General features: G+C 50.5%; 6 protein-coding genes across 6 annotated transcripts; 2 read left to right on the top strand and 4 right to left on the bottom strand.

The window, feature by feature from the left end:
* Nucleotides 1-687: 687 nt before the first annotated feature.
* Nucleotides 688-3278, bottom strand: C8Q69DRAFT_44878 (putative bZIP transcription factor). Its single transcript, XM_028629310.1, has 2 exons — nt 2368-3278; nt 688-2295 (listed from the first exon to the last, which is right to left on the bottom strand). Exons 1-2 carry the CDS (start codon nt 3162-3164, stop codon nt 1170-1172), a joined length of 1923 nt encoding a protein of 640 aa, XP_028489647.1. The 5' UTR covers nt 3165-3278; the 3' UTR covers nt 688-1169.
* Nucleotides 3279-9768: 6490 nt separating this feature from the next.
* Nucleotides 9769-12055, bottom strand: C8Q69DRAFT_453311 (hypothetical protein). The gene is made up of 4 exons (XM_028629618.1): nt 11775-12055; nt 10996-11719; nt 10893-10948; nt 9769-10796 (listed from the first exon to the last, which is right to left on the bottom strand). Exons 1-4 carry the CDS (start codon nt 11818-11820, stop codon nt 10231-10233), a joined length of 1392 nt encoding a protein of 463 aa, XP_028489646.1. The 5' UTR covers nt 11821-12055; the 3' UTR covers nt 9769-10230.
* Nucleotides 12041-13645, bottom strand: C8Q69DRAFT_453306 (transcription initiation factor IIF, beta subunit-domain-containing protein). Its single transcript, XM_028629617.1, has 4 exons — nt 13211-13645; nt 12889-13156; nt 12634-12830; nt 12041-12574 (listed from the first exon to the last, which is right to left on the bottom strand). Exons 1-4 carry the CDS (start codon nt 13469-13471, stop codon nt 12200-12202), a joined length of 1101 nt encoding a protein of 366 aa, XP_028489645.1. The 5' UTR covers nt 13472-13645; the 3' UTR covers nt 12041-12199.
* Nucleotides 13646-14253: 608 nt separating this feature from the next.
* Nucleotides 14254-15864, top strand: C8Q69DRAFT_44514 (COP9 signalosome subunit CsnD). The gene is made up of 2 exons (XM_028629046.1): nt 14254-15630; nt 15694-15864. Exons 1-2 carry the CDS (start codon nt 14395-14397, stop codon nt 15721-15723), a joined length of 1266 nt encoding a protein of 421 aa, XP_028489644.1. The 5' UTR covers nt 14254-14394; the 3' UTR covers nt 15724-15864.
* A 1578-nt stretch (nt 15865-17442) lies between these two features.
* On the top strand, nt 17443-19617 carry C8Q69DRAFT_396212 (putative fumarate reductase Osm1; the record flags this gene model as incomplete). The annotated part of the gene is made up of 5 exons (XM_028627724.1): nt 17443-17482; nt 17545-17613; nt 17672-17909; nt 17967-18433; nt 18500-19617. The coding sequence occupies 5 exons, from the start codon at nt 17443-17445 to the stop codon at nt 19615-19617; spliced, it is 1932 nt and encodes a 643-aa protein (XP_028489643.1).
* A 956-nt stretch (nt 19618-20573) lies between these two features.
* C8Q69DRAFT_441052 (hypothetical protein) lies at nt 20574-21653 on the bottom strand (the record flags this gene model as incomplete). The annotated part of the gene is made up of 1 exon (XM_028628714.1): nt 20574-21653. One exon carries the CDS (start codon nt 21651-21653, stop codon nt 20574-20576), a length of 1080 nt encoding a protein of 359 aa, XP_028489642.1.
* Nucleotides 21654-22843: the final 1190 nt, after the last annotated feature.

The raw sequence follows: 22843 nt of genomic DNA, 5'->3' as shown, positions 1-22843 counted from the left end.
ATCTGGCTAATCGAGCAAAAAATTTCAGAAGTTCAATTCGTATCATCTCTCATCTCATCTCAATCATGCCAATCGTGAACACTCGCTAGCTTCATAAAAAAATCAATCAAAAATCAATCCACAATCCACCATCTGGGAAAAGTAGTAAATATGTGGTTAAAGAATAAATAACATGTGGAGAAGTGAAGGAAGGATCGATAAAAAGGAAAAGACAAAGGAAAGACAAGGATTGTGGTATGAACAGGAGAGGTGTCTTTCCCCCTTTCTTTTTCTCCCTCTTCATTTCAGGGAGGGGGTGAAGAGACACCTTAACTGTCCAAGTTGGATCAGATTCGTAAAAAAAAGGAAATATTCTCAGTAATGAGCGTCGAAAGTCGGAAGTAAAGAGGTCGAGGTCGATCGATCATCGAAGTCGACGAGAAGGCAGAAGAAAAGAGCTCCACATGGGTAGAAGGGAAAAAGAAAAGAAGATGAAAAGAAGAACTTCAGAAACTCTGCCCCAGAAAAGGAGAAAAAGAAGAAGCGATAACCGTTCCGTTGTTCCGTTTCCCTTTCCGCATAAATGAAGAACAAAAACCAGTTCCTGTCCAAATTACCAATTCATATCATGCCACCCGTAGAAAAAAAGCAGTTCATTTCATCCGTTCTGTCTGTCCATGTCATCCATTCGACATGAGTATAAAAAGAAGGCAGAGAAATACGCCAGAACACCTCCCAGAGCTGAATGACAATGAGGAAAATTGGCTAATCAAACAATTCGCTAAATCGCACAGACCGTCCATCATGCAATACGTGACATGAACATAAAACAAAGGAAATGTCGAAGGCGTCGGGCCACTAGCTAACTAAGCATGCGTTGAGTTCTGCCTCTTCCCCATTCTAGCTGGAGGCATCATTCAAGCACGTAGTGCTGAATCGAATCTCAGAAAAAGAGATAGTAACAAAAAGGGGTGGGTGGGATAAACCACAAGAACGTAATATGCTGGGCTGACTAGGCCTGCCTAGCCTTAGCCTGATCAGATCAGATCAGATAATTCTAGAATCCGAAGAAGGCCGATAAAAGGAATCTTCAAAAGAGCCAGAAACATATGGGCGTTCCAGCTGGGGACGAAAGGAAGAAGGGAAAGTGCATCTAAGCGAAAGCACTCCTAGTACTCATCCACTGCTGTTCACGACTGGCAAAAGTCGTCCCGTTGCTCCTCTTTGATGGGGCCCGCACCGCATTCCCTGACCATTCTCCTGAAGTCGCGGACCACCTTTTCAGGGACCCGATCCCACAGGAGTGACCTCGAGTAGACTTCAGATGTGGCCTTAGTCTCCATTCTGTTGTTGGCCCCGTTACTTCGCATGGCAGCGAGGGCTTGTTGCAGGTTGGAGGGTTGCTGAGGCTTGAAATCAACATCGTCTTCAAAGGTAGTCAAGGAATTGTATTGATCAGCATTGAGAGCAAAGACCTGTTGGTGCTCCTGCTCCTTGCTAGGCATCGCGAGAGTGTTGTGAAGCTCATCCAGGTTCGAGGTTGGTCCAGTGCCAGTCATCTGCGCCATCTCCGCACCACTGATGGTGGTAGGGAGACCAGTAGTAGCTGATGCCGAAACCGCAGCATTGTTGTTGTTGTTGTTGGACTGCATGACCTCTGGGGGCGCGGAGGCCAGAACAGCCTTGAGGACGTTCGCAGACTCGGCGCGGTACTCCTCGGAGAGCTGAGGGATGGCACGGTTCGAGAGGGATGAGCTATTCGAGGCGATGAAAGCACCAAACAGGAGGCACATGTAGAAAGCATTCCAGCTGAAGGGATACTCAACCTGGGACGAAGGCTTGTCAGAGGCCTTCTCAGGCTTCGAGACGACGACCATAGAGTTTTCAGGAGCAGACACGGCCTCGGTCTCAAGAGAAAGACTGTTGACCATGGAGAAGTCCTCCCACGGGCTGTTGTCCATGGTGAGGTTCTCGAAGTCGGAAAACTCGTTGGTGAAGGTGGTTGGGTTGGAGACTCTAGCCTGGCTCTCAAGTTTCTCAACAGCCTCGCGGAGGATGTTGTTCTTCTTGCGGAGCTCGGCCGTCTCCAAGGTATGTTGCCGGATAAGTTCGTCCTTGTCCATGTGCAGGTTCTCAATGTACTGGTTGATCTGCTGCTGGGCGGTCATCCACTCTCCCTTCTCGCGGAGGAGCTCGGCTTCCCTCAGCTTCATGCTGTGCAGAGCTTCCTCAAGCTCACTGATAACATTAGAGAAGTGTTTCTTCTCCTCTTCCAGCTTTTCAGTGTGGAGCTTCTTGCGTTGCCGGGAGTCAAGCCTAAATGATATCTGTCAGCGGGTCGTTCTCTCAATATAGTATAGTCGACAATATAGGGACAGGAAAACATACGCAGCCTGTCGATTCCTCAACAAGCGTTTCTGCTGCTTGAGTTCTTTGATTTCTTCTTCGTTGGTGGACTGGCCGATCAATTGATCGATGTTGCTCAGCGTACGCTCAGCAGGGATTTCAAATCTGGCGTTCTTCTTCCGGATGCCGTCCCGCCGGACGTGCAGGGGAGAAGAATTGCGGTAGGTAGGACTCCTGTTCGGTCGCGACCGGTCCTGGACATCGGAGGTCGTGGCCATCCAGCCCTGGCTGGACTGAGGAGACATGGCAACAGCACCGGGGGCGCCAAAGGCCGTTCCGGGGCGATATTGCATCTGAGGGAAGTTGATGGAGGAGACGGGACCGACGGCGCCGCCGGCGAAGGGAGCGGACGAAGCGCCATCAAATTCCTGGGGAAACTGCTCGTACAGGGCGGTAGGAGTACATGATCCGGAATCGCGAGTGAGAGGCCATGAGGTCTGTTGTACATAGTTTGGGGCGGGATGCGAGGCGTCTAATCGCACAAAGGGATTGTTCGACGTCTCGAAGATGGAATTCGACATTTGGGAGTCTTGACGGGACTGGGGATTTGAGGCAGTTTGGAAATCCGACCAGACAGGTTCTCGATGTGAGAAGGTCTCTGAGGCCTGGTCATATGATGTTCGGCGGGGGTCAGCGAGTGAGATGTCGGGAGTGGTGGAGTCGAGGATCTTGTCGTCGAGCACGCTCATCTCGTCCTCTTCGGAGAAGGCAGCTTTTGAGTCGAGAGCAGATGGCGACTGGCTGTAGAAGTCGAAGGACTGCTGAGAATATCTTGCCATGTTGGGTTGTGTTTATCGTGATGGAGAAGAAGAGGCGCAGCGCAAGATAAAGAGGCGGTGTGAAACGGTGCGGGGTGGGGAGAAAAACGGAGGAGGTCGGTAGAACGGGAGTAGTAAGTAGTAGGAGTAGTAGGAGGAAGGGACAAAAAAGGACCTCGCTGAGGAGAGGAAAGGGAGGTGGCAGGGAGAAAGTTGTTCCAAGAGGTCTCTTCTCTAGATAGAGAGACCTTCACAAAAACGGTTGCTGGATGTTGTGTACCGAGAAGGGGTCGATGGATCTTGATCTCGACGGGGACATATATCTGATATCTGAAGCAACAGAACGGGCCGAGTCAGAGTCACCAGAGGAAAGCCGCGATAGCAGCGCTCGTTCTCTTGACAGGACGAACGCTACAGGGCTCGGCGGTCTGCGGGAGAGAAAAAGACGAGGCGACGCTTTCTCGTGCGTTCCGAGCTGGCGGGCTGAAGTTATTGGATGCTCTGCGACCCTTTGGGCAGACGTGCATCTGGACGACGAGCATAAAGTAGAAGCCTCTTCTCCGTGCCAATCGCCGGAGGCGTGCGCGAGACCTCCAATAACAGTGACAGCCCCACGAACTAATAAGTAACTTATGCCAATCGTGTTTGCTTTTGCTTTTTCTGTTTCTGCGTCGCGCTCTCTCTTCGTCCCCGCCGGCCGTCCTGCTTGCCCTTGGCTTCTGGTGTCCATCTTAGCCCCAGTCCAGTTGAGGCTGGCCTTCTGACAGGACCGACAGGAGGCCGTGATTCGCGATCATTGATATTGTCATGACGGCGAGGCCTGGTACTGTCCCGTACGCTCTCTGCCCCTGCCCGAAAAAGGCCGTGGTGATATTGGTCCCTATTGATAGCACTTCCCCGACGCCATGAGATACATAGATCTATGGTATGGTCACGAACCAGCGGGTACCACTCGCTTTAGGTCGTTTCTGCTGTTTGTTTCATTATGATTACCCATATCTATGGCGTTGCCGTAGAATAGAAGAGACCGTTTGCTCTTGGCGTCCCAGCCACTTCGCACTGTAGATACATACACACTCTTGCGATAGCGACCCGCGATCTGTGGCAATGAGAGCTGTCCGGAATGTCTGCGAGAGAGGCGTATCATAAACGGAGGGATCGAATGATCAACTCATCTCAGTTTGTTTCTTTGCCAGTAGCAGCCGCTATACCCGCTTAGACCAGATTCAGGGTCTGGTGGACGATGCCCAAGCAGGCCGGCGCACGCACTGACATTCCGCCAGGGCCCATGATCTCCCTCTAGGGTCTGACGCCGTCGATTCGCCTAGAGGTACTGGACGGTACGGTAAAGGAACGATCCGGGGCCGTCTTGAACCCTGAACTAGGACTAGCGATCATACGGACCTCTTGAGGGTCATTCATCCAACGGGGAAGCCAGTGTGACCTCTCCCTCTCCCGTAAAGGGAGGTGTGATGGCACAAAGTCCAGCGCGTTTTGGCTTGCCCAAAACAAAGCTGGTTGTACTGAAGTCCCGTCCGTCGCGGCCCATTCTGTCGCATACTCGTGTGTATCAGGTTCAACTCCCGACCTGCTATTGGGACGAATAAAGAGCAGTCTAGTGTGGGCTCAACGGGCTCATCGGGCCATCTAATACGCGGTTTCAGAAGGGCGCAAGCCTGCAATTAGCTAGCGACACCACGAGCGGCCACGACGTGGAAAGAAGAATAGATAGGACGGGGACACGGTAAACAGACGAAAGCGATACCGATACAGCCAGAGGGGAACAGTAGTGCTGGTATCGTATCTGTCAGCCCCTCCCCCTCATCGTCGACGATTCCCAGGTGGCATCGACGTCGTTGGGGCTATGATAGCCATGGGCCGGCCCGCGGGGAGATGATCCACGGGAGCGAGTCAGGGTCTATGTTGGCTGTCTGCTTTACCTGGAAGCGTTAGAAGATAGAGATGCTAACCATGGTCCATCATCCATGGAACCGCAGGGGGGGAAGACAGGCACAGAAGCACTGGCATGAGCAGTAGCGGATGCAGAAGCAGGATGCACGCAGAGCACAGACTAGGAGAACGTTCAGATACTCGAGTGACGATCGAGAATGGCCAGAGAAAAGCAGACGAAGCTTTTAGACCCGATGATTTTCATTGGCGATGAACGGAGCTTGATGATGGACAGGCCAGTCTCTCCCATACCCAGTAGTTTAGTCCCGCCTGGAATGTCTCTGAGAAGGCCTTTCAACAAGGCACTGGCACCTCGTTCAAGGCATCTATGCTCCTCTCCCAAGGCACCATTTCGGGCCTCAGTACCTGCTCACCTTCTAGACACAGACTCACTTGCTCACTCTAAGCAGCGACTAGCTTCTCTTCAGTGAGCTCTTCCAATCGGGCAACGGTCGATGCTGCTTCCGTCAACGCGTGCGGATCCTACAATGGCCTTGAGCCTCATTTGCTCCAAGGAGAAGCAGACCGGCCCGATCAACAGTGTGGTGGACCAGGCAGTTCTACCGAAGATAGCATATTCTGGGATGCCTCTGGACGCCCACCACGCATCCATTGATTTTGACCTCGACTGTCGTCGAGACATGGATGTGCAGATCCTGCGGGTGATAATGGTCCACCTCCATAAGATGACAATATGTCAAACTTCGTCTAGAAGGGCGTTTCCAAAATAGCGATCGAGAGCATTGCACGGGATGGATGAGAATACTGAATCTGTGTGCCATCGCTATGGAACTGTATCTGTATCTCCTCACCAGCTAGTATACGTGGAAGGGTAGATTTGCGGCGCGATGTCTGCTGTACGATTTCGATCTTCAACGAAGCTCAGTATCAGGTCCTCACCACGAGCTACTCCTGGATCCCCCAGGTCGCATCACGATCACTGTGAAACAGCCGGTCCTGCTGTGCTGTTCGGATTTGACTTCACACTCATGCTGTTGCTAGCAAGGAGAATGAGATGAAACCCATTGATGCGGTGGTGCCTGTGTCCCAACGTGGAGGAGACTCCGTCTGGTATCGAAGAACGACATCTGATGAGCAGACTACACTTTCGGAAAGGCACGCCAACTGTAGGGTATCGAATGGCCTGTGGCCAAGTCTAACGGTGTCAGCCCGCGACATTCCCCAGGTATCTGTCCACCCCCGCCTTTCCTGACTAGTATGCGAATTAGCAGGAAAGACTATACTAAGAAAAGCTTTGACTTTTTGTTCTCGATGCTCGCGGCATGTGCGCTTACAAGATAGGAGACACAGACAATCTACCATGTGTCCCTGGATTGCTTGGAGCCATACAGAGCGAGGCTGTCACACCATCTCATCTGCAATATCCGCTCTCATAGTAGGTGGATTACGCACAGCAACTGCCCTATTCCCAAAGAGCAATTGACGTGTACTATTGCTTACAATCCGCACAATATCTCCGGACATGCATGAACCTCTGGGAAGAATGATCGAGCTCGATGAACGCTGATCAGGAGACAGATCGGCCGAACTCGACAACCGCACGGTCTTCATTGGAATAGTACCTGTTTCAGATGAAGCATTGTACCTTTCCTGGAGATGCGGAGGCTACGGCTGGGATGAATTGTCTCAGTGATGGCTCTTTCATTGTATGTGAGGCGGTCATCATTGAAACGGATAGCTCCGACGTAGCATCTGGGAGCCCAGATCTGGAGGGAACTGCACCTCTACATCATAACCACGAGGTCGGTACATGCATCTGACGCTCTAACATGCCTGGGGACTCAGGTAGCCTCGTCTATGGCCCCAAGTAGCAGTACATCAGAAGTCGCAATTCCCCCCAGAAGCAGCCAATGAACGACGGTGCCTTGCTGTGACTCATACCTCACGCTCTCAATGATGCTCGGAGAGAAGAGTCGTCCGAGAGAATGCAGTTGTTTACTGGAGCGATTTCGTACCTGAATGCTCTGCCACGTTACTCCAATAGAGCCTTGGGGGACCGGTATTTCTCCGGCCCAGAGAGGACGCTGAGGCCAGGACGTATTATGGTATGTACATACTGTCATACAGTATTACCTACGCAAAGAGCACGCACTTCGAGGACAACCCTAAAGTGTACTCAATGTAAACAAGCCGCCTGCGAATCGGATGCAAATCCTTATCCTGAAACAACCACCGCGGGTGGCCCATCGCATAAACAGGAAACATGTCCATGCGTTGAACGGTCTTCTCGCCTCACGCGTTAAAGATGCACCTAGCAAAAGACCCATGAGCGCACGTGAAAAGATAACCTGAGACAAAAAAAAAAACATCAGATGGCTCTTTCTGCTTCGAAACTCCACAGTGGCGAAGATGGCTGGGAAACAGGTCGGCCGTGCCTCTTCACTTGGACTCTGGCGGTGTAGATGGTGGTTTGGTCCAATTATACTTACTGCCGCACGACGATGACCATTCTGACCACAGATGACCACAGATTATCTACTTAGTGCTCGCACCCATCAAAAGTCAATAATAAGAATGACCACAGCACCGGCGTCGACTTGCAGGCAAAGCGAAAAACTCCATACTTAGTACTGACCCGCGCGGGAACCAAGTGGGCATCCTTAGACTGTGTTTTTGACCCTCTTCTCTTTCCCTAACCGGCCTGGATAGGATGAACCTGTGGACTCGCAAGCTGGATAGATTCTCCTACGCACGCAACAGAATATTCATGCCGCCTTCTCTACACCAGCTCTCGAGCTAACACCGCCATGCGCCCGCATGCGCGGCGCCCACGCAACGTAGAGGAAAATTGCTGTTTTAGAGTTCGTCCGTCTCGAGATCTTTGCCTCAGCCCGTATTATGCTCCGTCCTTTCTCTCTCAGGTTGTTGCCCGACAGTCATCTAGTTACCAGAAATCGGGAGGACTTGGAGACGCAGGTTGAGGCTCCAATGCCGGACTGTAACCGCTAGCGAAAGGCACAGCAATGAAGCGTAAGGAATTGCTGATCTTGGGAGAGAGAGAGAGCGCCAATGGAAGATTCCTTGAAAGACCAATGCTGCCATTAGGAAGGAAACCCGTTTCTTCCATAATATGACGCAGACAGAAACGAGATCTTTTGCGGTGAGTGGACTTATTTATCCTGTTTTTTCTTCTTTTTTCTTCTTTTCCCTCTTTCTCATTTAGCTTTCTTTTGCCGTAACAATGCCGATCGGGACAATCCTGAAATTTCCAGTGAGTTCCCTCTAAAATTAGGAGTGGTTTAATTTGATCGTCTCCTAGAAGATAATCAAGGCGCGGGAAAAACAAAAAACAAAACAAAACAATAATAATAAGATTATACCTAACTACATGCTCGACGACAATAATATGCATGAATGACACCCGGACATACTTCTCTCGGTTTAGATCCCGGCATAGGCATTGTCTACAAGTTTCCTAATCAGGCCAAGTGCTTTCACATTGATCTACGTGGGTACTTACGCATCGTACATGATAACCTCTCGCCAATAGCCGCGGAGTTGCGTCCGTGAGCAGGTAAAACTAACCTTTAGGTGCAGATCGTTGTCTCGGCCGGTGGGCAGCAATATCGAGATCGAAGTTATGACTCACAACAGAGCTCCTGGTAAACTAGCTGCTGGAAGCTGTCCGGGAGGGACCGCCTGCCCCAGGGTTTTCAGGGGTAAGATGGGGAACTTTTTCGTCTGAATGTTGACGAACTTGGTAGGAGGGCTTTTTGTCATTATTGTTGTTGCCTTTCTGACTATCTAGGAAGAAGTTCATTCTCTTGTCTATCGACCAAACACGGGCATTGGCACTTGTAACCAGTCTTGGAGAGGCCAATTCTTTCAAATCAATTTATATCTTTAACATTGACGAAATTATCTCCATTATTTTCCCTCCTCATTGATATTTATATAGTAGACCTCGCACGACCATGCTGACACCATATATAAATAATCGATAACCAAATACCTTCTACCTCGTACTATAGCTATAACCACCTCAACCCCCAGTATCTACACAATAATTAACTCATCACCGCGCAAACAGAGACATAAGTATAAACATGAACAATGTGGCTAACATACCCCTGATGAAGTATAATTAGTTAGTTAGATAGAAATCCATCATGCTTCCTGCGTTCTTCCCTCCTTCTCTCTCGGTCCGTATAAATATATATCCTATGACATAACGCTCTACTCTCAACCTACTCTAGTTACATAGACGAGTCTATTTCAAATAAACCTACATGCGTCCAATAACGTACATATCCTAGAATAAGAAGCTAATGGAGATATTACCTGTCATATCGGGATAAATCAAAACATTGGAAACCCACCTATTGGTACGGTTTTATACTGGCTGATCTAAAAGAATGGCCCTTCGATGAGGGAGTTAAACAGAACATTCATGAGTTTTAGGGAGCTTTTGGTGAATAATAGTATTGGGAGGTGGCAAGGGGTAATTGCGTTTCTACTTTCAATTCGAGCAATTCCTGATACACTGGGGGACGTGTAGCATACTAATAGGCCGCAATTGAGTATGTTGACCAAAGGGGCCGAATGTGTTTTATGGAGCCAGCGCTTGGGCTTGGGCATCATGAGCAACAGAAGTTACGGGGTCCGAGTTATACGCACTTGACTTGAGAGAACAAGTATAGTAATAATGAAAAGTATCAAATGAAAAACGTCAAATGTTTTATGCATTGACCAGGAGATGTTAAGAATAATTCAAATTACAAACCGTCACTCCAGGTCGAACTGGATTGGCAGGTATTGTGAGCGTTAAACCTAATCGTTGCTTCTTTCTCTTTTCTTTTCCTTTTCCCTTTTTCATTTCCCAGCTCACTTTTGCCTCATCTGAAGAAAACCAAAGTTGGATATCCGTAAAATTGAGAACACGTAAAACTTCTCTCCATCCACAGGATGGCGCGTTGAGGAAAATAACACAGAATCACCAATCGCTATTCTCGTTGAAAGCCCTGTGTCCCTGACGCCAAAACAGAATATCTTTCTGAAATGAGAATATATTCACAGCCAGGCAATGATGCCCGCGTAAATCTGAGATCCTCTAGCTACTTGAGCAGGGTCTCGACTACAATGCCTATGCAATTAGAGTCAGTAATAAGAAGAGCGCTCAAAACTGGACGAAATCCTGTTGCTGAGCGATCTCGCCACTGTCGACGCCAGGCTCTATCATCTCCGGACCTTCGTCGAGCTCGTCAGAGTCGACATCATCCGAGTCGATCTCTTCGTATTCCTCCTCTTCGCTGGAGAGATCGGCCTCACTGTCGGCAAGGGTATCTGCCTTGTTAGCAGCGTTCTTTCGAATCTGGCCTGCCCTGTCAACATGTGGCAACGTGCAGCGCTTTTTATGGCAAGCCCCCGTGTTGGCGTAATCAGGGCACTCGTGGACATGCCTCTGGTCGCATTCGGCACCTCTCTCGCAATAGCCAAGGGTTGCAAATTCTCGACAAACAGGGGCACCAGGTGTTACCCTAACATGGGAGTAACGACAGTCCGGGTTGGAGCAGCGCCCTCTAAGGAAGTGCATACAGGCAGGGGATCTATTGGGTGATGGTTCATGGGACAGATCACACATGGACCCAGCGCCGCATTTACCAGTCTGGAGGAACTCCTTGCAGATAGCAACCTTGTTTGGATCATGGACATAGAGACACGACGGTCCCTTATAACAAGTACCTGTAGGAAGAAAAATAGATGTCAGCATTCATCGAGCTAACCGGAAATCAACGAATATCCAAGTATCAAACGCTCAAATCGGAGAGAGGCGGGTACCCGTCGACGTGAATCTCTTGCAGAGTTCATTCTTTTTCTTGATCTCAGAAGGTTTCCTGTCTGTGTCAGCTGAAATTCGCGGGAGATTTCACTCGAGACGTACTTCTTCGAAGCGACAGCACCTAGACGGTGGAGGTTTCCGTTTTTGCTGCGAACGAAAGGAACTCCACCGACCGTGACTCTCTTCGGTGTGGAATTTGCGCTCGCGGGGTCATCTACTACAGGTAAGCGAGCCCTCTGGTTTGATCGATTGGGGACGGTAGCCGCACTGGATAATCTGATCAGTTTGCTGCCACCTCGGGCAACCTGGAATGGTATATCGTTGACGAGGATCTGATAAACTGTTGAACGTGGTGCAGTCGCAGGAGTGTGAGCTGGTACCGCACTTGGATACTGTCTCCCAGCACCCTGCGCGTAGTTAAGAACCTTTGCTTCTTCAACTTTGGTTCGCTTCTCTGCCTTGAGCTTGCGGCTCTGCTCAATAGCCTTTGTCCTCGCCTGTGCCTCCTTATCATAAATAGCAGAGTTGATCAACTGCATGTGACGATCGCGTTTCGCTACCCAGCCATTTGAGGCAGCATGCTTTACCTCACTTCCGTCGCCGCTCGCACCGGAGGAGCCAGCAGAGCCAGCTTCTGAACTTGCCTTGCCACCATTGTTGAGAACGAGGGTGCGATTGCGGTGAGGGGTTACATGACGTCGCGCAGGCGGTCTGCCACGGTATGGCGCCCAGCCTGGGTTATACCGAGAACTATGAGAAGGATAAGGAGCAGTGTTGTAAGGACGCGGTTTCTGCGCTGCTTGGTTTTTATGCTGATTGATCTGGCCTGGGCGGGGTCAGTGGCCTGACAATAACTGTCGTTTTGTACATATCGCACTTACCAGCAAGCTGACCGATCTTGGCAAGGAGATCCTGCTCTTCGGTCATATCTACCTGACTGTCAACCCTGAATGAGCGATGTTAGCTGACAGAGGAGAGGGTTTTATGGATTGTATTGTTGGGTATCGCCACGATATGAACTCGGCGATTTAAGGATCAAGTGAGCTGCCAGCCGTCACGGTGTTGTGGCGCTTAACGTCGTGAAACAGTCACGTGACTACAATGAACCGTCCATCAGCTGTTAAGTAGCATATCAATACATCATTACTGGCTATTGAGGGTGATATAGTGAATAGTTCACATCTTTGTAATATCAGAGATATATTCTTAAATAGACAAAGTCCCAGACTCCTCTTGTAGACCATCCGTTGGTGCCATATGACGCCATCACCCAAAATTACAAGCATGTAGAGCAGTTGCGATCCGTCTAAACTACGCTCTCGAATTGGACATCCTCGTTCTCTGAACCGGCACCACCGTCTTCTTCTTCGTCCATACCGTACCCTGGGTCTGGTGGGAGTTCCTCCTTTGCGTTCTGATATGCCATAGCGTAGCTGCTTTCCTTGGCTTCCGGCTTGAGTTCCCAGGTCATTGCGAAGTCACCGGATCGGACCAGATGTGCCACCATTTCCAGTGTCTGTTTGATGTATGTTTCAGGCTGATTGAGCCTTGCCTTCAGCGCGCTAAAAGGCCAGTATTTGTGCTCCCGGAAACATTGGAAGATAAGATCCAGCAACTCGTTCTGCGGCATACGAGTCGTCTTGTTTTCCTGGGGCCGAGGCTTGGTGGGCTTTGTCGCTTGCTGCTTGGAGTCAATAATGAAAAGAAGTATCGAGGAAGATATGACACGAGAATACTGACCACAAAGGCGCTCTTTTCTCCGGGTAGGACGTTGCCAGCGCGGAGCATCTTGCCCGAGACCTTGTCTATAAACCTGACCTTCTCCTTGGGCTTGAAGATCTTGAAGGCTTGTTCCTCGGTAATCTTCTGGAATTCTTCGTTCTCCACCGGCATACAGTTGAACTCGTCTCGGACCTTTCCGACGAGAGCTGTCTGCTCTATAGAAGTGTAAGCAATAACCCAAGAAATAAAATTCTTGAGGACATGAACACGCACTTGGTATCGTCTTTCGCACGTAGGGCTCCCATCTCCTCTTGCGATCCTTCCTCCGAGCCTCTCGCTTCATCGCCTCGTAGAGAGCAGAGCGCGCCTCGCCAAAAACAAGATTGACTCGATTTTCATATCCAGGAAGATCTTTTTCTGTGAATACGTAACCGTTCTGTACCGCGTAGGAGGTATTTTCGCCTGTCACGTTCTGGCGCTTTAAGATGTAGTCCTTGGGGACATCTTTGTTATCCGGTCGATCGAAAAGTCGCAGACTGATCTAATTGTTATCAGCCGGAATTACTCGAGAGAAATTTCAAATCTGAAAACCTACTCTCTTGGTATCTTCCGGTCTTCCCTCCACCCTGACTGTACCGATCTGTATCTCTTCATCATCGTCCAGATGCGCCCAGTGTTCCCACAGCGATTTCGGAATGCGCGTCAACCAGACATCCTGGGCTGCATTTGAAAAATCAAGATCTCCGGCATCTTCGTAAAGGTCATCATCCGACATAGCACCGAGCGACGTTTCCTTTGAGTCGGGGTCGGGCTTGATGAACGGCGTCGAGCCCGGCTCCTGTTTGACTTGCGACATGGCGCCAGCGAGCCCGGGTAAAGAGAAGGATGCGCGACGAACTTTGTAAGCTGCTTCTAAGCTGCAGATAGAGACAGACAGAGCGGTTGTATTTGCGTGGAGGGCGAAAATGACAGACGCGATGGTGGATGTCAGTATTACCTGCGTTCTAGGCAGCTCCGCCGAGAAGGAAAGACCTGGAGCTGCGGCGTGGGGCGGCTCTAAGGCATCTAGCGCAGTCAACTGTGGCCGCCGCCACTTCACCAACATTCGCCCAGTTTTGGCCTTACTATTCGGAGAATAACATACAAAATTATCTGCATTGTTGAAATTATGGTCTTGCAGTATGCTTCAGGGGATGATACTCTGACTTAAGAGTCGGACTATTGCAATGGAGACTTGCAGACATCGTTGCTTATCTAGTCTACAATATGATGTGCCTTCTTCCAGCTCCAGGACGTCCCTTACTAACTTCGTTAGGGGACATCTCTAGAAACTTGTTATTGCTAGAGTCCTATACTTCCATATGTCACGGTGTCGGGTTCCCAGAAAGTACTTTGTAACGGTGTGCTATGTTTGACAGCAGTAGTCGCAAAAAGGTGCAGGAGTTCGAACAATACGAAACAGGTAGTTAGTACATGGATATAATAATTAATTCCATTCATTCATTCATTACTTATCTCTCTCCCAAAAGTCCCAAGGTTCCTTTTCGAAGTACAGGTCAAGCAGTGGTAAGTTGTATTAACTGTAGTACAGACTCATCCAGCTTCCTTATCGATAAGCGGAGCTTAACTAGGTAACCTCGCTTCAAAGTCCCGCACTTGGCCGTATCTAAAGACAACCTCTTTAGTCACGTCTTCTTAAAACCCCGCTGCTTGTCCTCACATCTCCTCGTTTGGTTCTGAATCTCTTCATCTGCTTCTTCTATTCCCATCTAACTCGTCATGGCCTCACAGAAAGTCACAGACGCCTTGGCGGCGATCGAGTCGTCTCCGAACCAGCAGAACAAACCACAGCTCTACAATGACCTTCTCTCGCAGATTGTCTCTACCTCGTCTGAACATGAACTCGCTCAAGACCTCATCTACTACCTCGACTCAATCCTCAGCGAGAATATCAGCATCGTTGCAGCTCGCCCGCTTCTAGATGCGTTCATCAACGTCCTGCGCGACCTCTCCCCGGAAACCAAGGTCAAAGTTGGCCAACACGCTACTACGCTGCTCCAGTCACGGTCTGCATCGGTGGAAGAACAGGATTCGAGGATACGAGAGATCCTAGCGGATGCCTATGAAGCCCAGGAGGAGTACATCGCTGCGGCGCGGGCGCTGCAGGGAATCCACCTGGAGAGCTCGCAGCGTCTGGTTTCTGACGACTCCAAGGTCCGGATGTGGATTCGAATCTTGAGGCTATACCTGGAAGAGGATGACACGACGAGTGCGGAGGCGTTCTTGAACAAGATTAAGAACATGCCCAGCAAGATCGAGGACCCGGAGCTCAAGCTGCACTTCCAGCTATCTCAGGCACGTATCCTCGATGCCCGTCGTCGCTTCCTGGACGCAAGTCAGGAATACTATAATGTCAGTCTGGCTACTGGAGTCGATGAGGGGGATCGCCTGCACGCCCTTTCCGCGGCGATTATTTGCGCCGTTCTCGCACCTGCTGGCCCGCAGCGATCGCGTACGCTTGCGCGACTATACAAGGATGACCGTGCGACGTCCGTGGATGAGTTTGGTATCCTGGAGAAGATGTTCCTCGATCGGCTTCTGACGCCAGAGGAGGTTGCTGCCTTTGCGGAGAAGCTGCAACCACATCAGCTGGCGCAGACGGCCGATGGTTCGACGGTGCTGGACAAGGCTGTCATTGAGCACAATCTGGTTGCTGCCAGCAAGCTCTACGAGAACATTACGACGGAGTCGCTGGGTACGATCCTTGGCCTCAAGGGTAGCGGTGATATGACGGCCGCGGATCAGGCGGAGGCATACGCAGCGCGGATGGTGGAGCAGGGAAGATTGAAAGCGAGCATCGACCAGATCGACGGCATCATATTTTTCGACTCAGGGATCACGGGAGTTGGCAGCACAGGAACCGTAGGAAGAAACCTGCGGTTATGGGATGCCGGCGTTCAAGGGTTGGCAGAGGATGTCGAGCGGGTGGCAGCCAGCATATCTGATGCATTTCCGGTACGAACTTTCCTTCCCCCGTAGAGACAGAAGAACATATGCTGACTCTGTCGATTACTCCAGGATTTGGTGGCTGGGCAGATGGTGCATTGAGAGAAATTTACGAGCGACGATTACAGATAATGGCATATCGATAACGAGCCACTAAAAAGAGAACGATAGATGTTTAGGAAGGACGATACCATTAATTACTGTGGTCTTTATATTCTCCAACAGGAACAGCGTATTTTCCCTCTGGATTTAGCTAGGAGAAAAGGGGAAGAGCAGTATCTTCGATATCCGATTTTAGCAACCCTCCGGTCACCTCCACCAGCAACTCAGTCGCTCACCACCAAACATGAATTACATAGTCCGTACTCGGCGTCACTGTCGGAATGGAATCAAACCAAGGACGGAAAGCCGACTTGCGTTACGGGAATCCATACACAGCTCTAGCCGATCCGCAAATATATTTTCCGTGCAATGAAAGAATTCCCCACGAATCATATCTCTTTACGATACGGCAACCCAGGAACATGGTTTCAAGAAAGGATTTAAATCTTCCCCGGAACTCAATCAGCTTTGGTAGGGGATAGCGTATATTGATCTCTAGACTAATGTTCTTGGCTTCTTTGTGGTTTTGTTTAGATGGGCAATTGCCGACGGGTGGAGGGAGTTCAATAGCCGATCGGGGGCATTTAGGTGTAGTAATAGCCAATTAGTTAAATCTAGGAACAAGGGATAAATGTAGACGAATATTGAGTAGTATTGCTGGGATCATTGTTAGTGATTTATTTTCCAGATGATTGTTACTATCTACTGTAGATATGTATTTTTCTCCTAGTAATGATTAACTGGAGTAAAGGACGAGGTGATGACGGCAGGGCCGTTAAGTACCTATGTATGTTGGAACTTGGCCGAGAAGAACGCTAGACTACTCCATACCCCACGTCGATCAGCGGGCGGCTAGCTAGCAGAGGACCTAAGTTAACTAACTGATTCTCTCGGGCGAGAAGAGACGTGATGGATGTCCGAGTGATCGATGCGTCCAAGGAGTTATGATGTAGATGAGAGAATAATAATATAGATAACATATAATACTGAACTAGTTACTCTAGGCTGTGGATAGTTAAATTGCAGGCAATATTTATGTGAATAACATGCTTGGACAGACTGGTACCCCCAGCCTCAGGCAGGAACCTCGGATAGCGAATGGGTACGTTTCCATATCGACTCGCTAATCAAGCCGGCCAGCTTAGTAAAACATGGCGTGACATTCTCCTCAGAAATAATCAATCATTTGGATAAGCCATTCATTCATGTGATGGTCGCTGGCATTTCACATGCCACGGGCTGAGACTTCTTCTCCAGACTTTCAGCACAGACAGTTCATTACTTAAGTAGTCTGCTCGATTAACTACCGTCATATCCCATCCGCAAGAAAGTAGAAGATATCGACGGACGACTTCCCCGCAAGAAGCCATTGAAGGCCCAAGGATGGAACACCACCACTATCCACAGTGGATAGAATAGTGAGAAGATGGGATTGAATTGTAATTGTCCCACGCAATTAGTGGAACCAGTGACGGACGGCGTAAGTAATAATTCAGGACAGCGCAAGCCGACGAGCCTCGGCCGAGTGACGCGCCGCATCCAGCATGCGTCGGCTGCTGAACGACCCCGGATTGCCTGTTTGCCCATACCCTGGCCCTTGCTATTTCTTCGCCGTCATCGTCCTCTTTCTTTCTTTCTTTCCTTCTCCTTTCCCCAGACTCTACCTTCCTGGTTGCCTTGCTTGCTTCTTGTTTCATCTCTATCCCTTCATCAGTAACCATGGCACAGTCCCAGAGAGTCATTGTTGTCGGTGGTGGATGTAAGAAGCTTTCCCCGCATCATCTTCCCTACCGATCCGCGCTGACGATGATTGCTTCACAGTGTCCGGTCTGAGTGCCGCGCATACCGTCTACCTGAACGGCGGCAACGTCCTCGTTCTCGACAAGCAGAGTAAGTGCTCCTTGCTTAGGCATCACCATGCCAAACCAAATAAACTAATGCGCGACAGGTTTCTTTGGCGGAAACTCGACAAAGGCCACCTCCGGTATCAACGGTGCCCTCACGCGGACGCAGGTCGATCTTGGCATTCAGGACAGCGTCAAGGCTTTCTACGAAGACACCCTCAAGTCCGCCAGAGACAAGGCTCGTCCCGATTTGATCAAGGTTCTCACCTACCAGTCTGCTTCCGCTATCGAGTGGCTGCAGGATGTCTTCAACCTCGACCTGACGCTGGTCTCACGACTGGGGTGAGCAGAGCACAGCCGTTTGCATATCTGGGACGATCACAACTAACAGACGCGCAGTGGTCACTCCTTTCCCCGTACGCACCGTGGTCACGATGCCAAGTTCCCCGGCATGGCCATCACATACGCCCTGATGCAGAGACTCGAGGAGCTCACAGAGGCTGAGCCCCACCGTGTCCAGGTCCTCAAGAAGGCCCGTGTCACTTCCCTCAACAAGGAAGGAAACACAATCACTGGCGTCACCTACGAGTACGATGGACAGACTCACACTGCTGATGGTGTTGTCGTTCTGGCCACTGGTGGTTATGCCGCAGACTTCACGGGGGAGAACTCACTCCTGAAGAAGTGGCGCCCAGACACCTATGGCCTTTCCAGCACCAACGGTACTCACGCCACTGGTGATGGTCAGAAGATGCTCATGGCCATCGGTGCCAACGGCATCGATATGGACAAGGTCCAGGTGCACCCTACCGGTCTGATCGACCCCAAGGACCCGACCTCCAAGTGGAAGTTTCTGGCTGCTGAAGGTATGTCTTTTATTACTCGCTCACCATACGGATCTTTCATGTTCAGATTTATCTAATGGTCTACAGCTTTGCGTGGTGAGGGTGGTCTCCTGCTGAACTCCGATGGCCAGCGTTTCTCTGACGAGCTCGGCCACCGTGACTACGTCTCTGGTAAGATGTGGGAGGAGAAAGAGAAGGGAAAGTGGCCCATCCGCCTCGTCCTCAACAGCAAGGCCTCCAAGGTCCTTGACTTCCACACTCGCCACTACTCCGGCCGTGGTCTCATGAAGAAGATGTCCGGCAAGGAGCTGGCCAAGGAGATTGGCTGCGGTGAAGCCGCTCTCAAGAAGACCTTCGACGAGTACAACGAGATCGCCGAGGGCAAGAAGAAGGACCCGTGGAACAAGAAGTACTTCCACAACCTGCCCTTCAGCATTGACGACGAGTTCCACGTTGCTCTGATGGAGCCCGTGCTGCACTTCACCATGGGCGGTATCGAGATCAACGACCGTGCTCAGGTGCTGAATTCGGAGAAGCAGCCCTTCGAGGGCCTCTACGCTTGCGGTGAGCTGGCAGGTGGTGTGCACGGTGCCAACCGCCTGGGTGGTTCCTCCCTGCTGGGCTGCGTCGTCTACGGACGTGTCGCCGGTAACAGCTCGAGCCAGTATCTGTTCCAGAAGGTCCTGTCAGGCGGTGCTTCGAGCGCCCAGCAGCGCCTGGGCCAGATCTCTCTGCACATTGACCCGTCGACCCCCGGAAAGATCTCTGTCGAGTGGAACAATGCTGGTTCTGATGGTAAGGACCCTGCCTCCGCCCGTGTCACAGCCCCTGCCTCCGCTGGTCAGGACACTCCCGCCGCGGCGTCTGAGGGTGCCAAGTCTACTGCCCAGCCGGCCGGCAAGTCTGAGCCGTCGAAGCCGACTGATATCTCCCAGTTTAAGGTTCCGGAGAAAGAATTCAGCATGGAGGAGGTCGCCAAGCACAACAAGAAGGATGACCTGTGGATTGTCGTCAAGGGAGTCGTGCTGGATGTGACGAACTGGCTGGATGAGCACCCTGGTGGTGCTCAAGCCTTGTTCAGCCACATGGGTCGGGATGCCACCGAAGAATTCGAGATGCTGCACGATGACGAGGTTATCCCCAAGTACGCCGCGCAGATCGTCATTGGCCGCGTCCAGGGCCAGACTCCTAGCCTCGAGTACTAAGCATCTCCCCCCTCTCTTTTCCATCCTGAGTTGTGGAATCAAAACAGAGAACCTTTGGACTTAGTGCCAAAGAAAAATGTTCCGCAGTCCCTTCTTCTCATCGACGCCTCTTCCTCTACTGACACATTGAGCCCGTCACACATCCTTATGGCCATGTCATCCGCTTCTTACTTCTGTTCTCATGTCTATTTGCTATATCACGATGTCTCTACGTTATACTCGGATCTAAGACCCTTGGAAACAGGGCGATGTACTCCTATATGAATACGTGTTTATTTCAGACTCTCATTTCCGTGTAGACATCTATCGTATGAGAGGAGCTCAACTCTTTCTGGAGAAGTAGAACAATAGCTTTACAGGTCTCGTATTTCCTGCAAGGTATTTGCCCAACCTCAACCCAGGAATCTCCCCGAGCACCCTACTTCAAATCAGAGCCCCCACCCCGACCTGACTCTCACATGCCAACCACCCCTGATTTAACGTTCGCAATCACACAAGCTGGAGCCACCGGGAAAGAACGCGGGGTATCAACCTGAACTCTCAGGGCTCTCAGGACTAACGTAGTTCCGCTATGCTGCCTTGGCCGTCCATCCATCGAAAAATGCACGCAATGCAATTTATTCTTCGCCTGCGCTCTAAGTTCTCCCAACGGAGAGAATTGTGGTCATAAACAGGTTATTTGGTATTTATGTATACTTCCAACAATGCAAATGGGTATTTTGTTTAGTGCTTTGATATGATAATGTAGTCAAAACAAACTACTAGGAGTTGAGAGTACTTAGCACTGTTCGTTGTTATTTTCTATGTCTATTTATTTACATTCTCATATGAATAAATATGTACCTGAGACTGTCGATATCGTACAATCTGTCTTTTTTCTTATTTGTTCATATTAAAAAAAAAAATAGTAGGGTATATAGAAGAAGATATATACTATACAGACCAAATATAGTATATCATTTCTGCATGTGTTGCAAGATCATCCGCAACCTCCGTACAGCAGGGCCCTCCGCGCTCGGAGGGGCGCCCTCGTTCTTCTCCTCGATCTCTTTCTGCGCAGCTTCGAGGGCGGGTCGCAGATGTCCCCAGACTTCGTCGTGATATCTCTCCTCAACAGCCATCCAGTCCCCTGCGCCAGGAAGATTCTGGAGGACCGAGTCACGGAGAGCAGCCGTGTCTGTGGCGGGGGAGTCCTGAGCTAGGAAAGCGTCGATATCGGGAATCAAGCTCGTCGATGTGATTCTCTGTTGCTGTCCCTGCGTCCCTGAAGCCATTGATGGGTGGCGCCGGAAGGACTCGATAATCTGCACCTCTGATGCCGTTAATGGCGGTGCTGAGTCTAGGTCTGTCGAGTCAATTGGGTCTTCTTCTGTTGGCAGAAGTTCAGGTTGGAAAGATGGGTCTGAGAGAAGGGACACGACGGCGGAACCGTCAGAGGGTAATATTGTTGGATGCGCAGTTTGCGTAATCGGGATATGTGTTTCCTGTACGTGATGATGGGCTTCCCACGTGGTGTTGAATGTCGTCAGATCACTGTCTGAAGAGGCTTCTTGATCTCTCTCTTTCCCCTTCCCTTTTGCATCGGAAACATCGACGTCGTTGTATAGAAAGTTGTTATCAACGCCACGCTGGAAGTCGTCCTGGGCTAATGGATCCAAACTAAACCCGCCTTGCTGTGTCACTCCTGATCGAAAGGGTGCGGGAACAGAGCTGTTTGCACCGTGCTCTGATGCGGTAGAACCAAGCCCGCTCGCACCCTGTGATAGAAAGCTTTCCGCTGCTGCTGATGAGCCGGCGGAGAGTCCGCGCGGGGCAGATGAACCGGCCTTGCTGCCGTTTGCCAGGGACTGTGCTAGATCTGCAGGTAGGCTATGTGCCCCAGGAGCAGAGATGGCGTTTCTGAGGAGACCAGATGCAGAGTCCTGGATTCTGCTGGCCATTGATTTATTGCCCGAGGTACCCTGTCCAGATGGTTTGTCTGACGCATCGGATGGCGGTGCTTTCCGCACTTCCTTTCCTTTCTCTTTTTCAGACATGATCGATGACTGCGAGTAGAGATAGAGTGGCTAGTAAACTGAGATGTTTTATTCCCCAAACAGGAAGAGCCGTTTGACACTGGCAGTTGTGTGCAAGGCCAACGCTAGATCCTATAATGATTCCAAGTGATTCGGCCCAAGGGAGACCCAGCAAGAGGGTATGAGACCAACGGAGATGCTTCAATAGTGTAGTCAGTAGCTTTGAAGAGATAGAGAAGTAGTAAAGCGATCCGGCATTTCGGTTAAAATAACCTTTAGAGTCAGCAAACGAAGCGATTCCGGCATGTGAGTGGTTCCCCCATATTATTATGGAGGAGAAATCGGGTGGTCCAGGTCTGGAAGTAACTATATTTGACTGTGGCTCGACGTCACGCTGATCGCCGTCTGTAGGAGCACAACACCAGACAAAGGCGCTTTTGTTCTGCTGTCTAGGAGGGGAATGCTATATATATAATATATATATATATATATCCCTTCCAAGATCGGGATGATCCGTTTCTGCTGCGAGTTCACTCTCTTTGGAGGCTTCAGAGTCACAAAGGTTTGGCAGCCGCCGGCCGCACGCGTCGAGCTGGTCCGGATCTCGGGCAAACTCCCCACCAGCGTCCACGAACCCGCCTCACCTCAACCACACCGAACCAAGACCGGAATCTCACGACAGAACCGCGTTGCTGCATCAGGTCAGCCTCACCAGATTCCCTATTTCCTGAGGATTATACCTCCCCCCGCAGAGTTCTTCTTCGCTTCCTGGTCGGTTGTTGCAGTGTCGCATCTCGCTCTCCAGGCCGTCCATCATTTGTCCCTCCAGCCTGTTGCAGTGACTGAGTTGGCCGACCCTGCCCTGTCTGACGTCGCAACATCAACCCCCCCCCTCTCCCAATCGTGCTCTTGCTCCAACCCTTCCCACGTCCAGTTCGCCGTGTTGAGCCATCCGCTGAATCTCCCAACCAGTTTGTTTCGCGGAGTAATCGCCTGTTCTTTACGCTGTTGCGCCGTCTTTTTTTGTCTCCGTCGGCACACGCTACAGCTTGCTACTGAGGGGCTACCGGGCGTCATCTCTTTATATCAGAAATCCTGAGAGGAAGCACATCTCAGAACCATTCCTCGCAGTGGCACTATCTAGTAAAAACACTCTGATTTTTTCCGTTCGCTACCCGACGAAGGGTGGTACTTGAAAGATGGTAGACGGA

The sequence above is a fragment of the Paecilomyces variotii genome, assembly GCF_004022145.1.
Source record: "Paecilomyces variotii strain CBS 101075 chromosome Unknown C8Q69scaffold_1, whole genome shotgun sequence".
Lineage (NCBI taxonomy): Eukaryota > Fungi > Ascomycota > Eurotiomycetes > Eurotiales > Thermoascaceae > Paecilomyces > Paecilomyces variotii.
The sequence above is the reverse complement of the archived record's forward strand: the minus strand, read 5'-3'. Positions and strand labels throughout refer to the sequence as shown.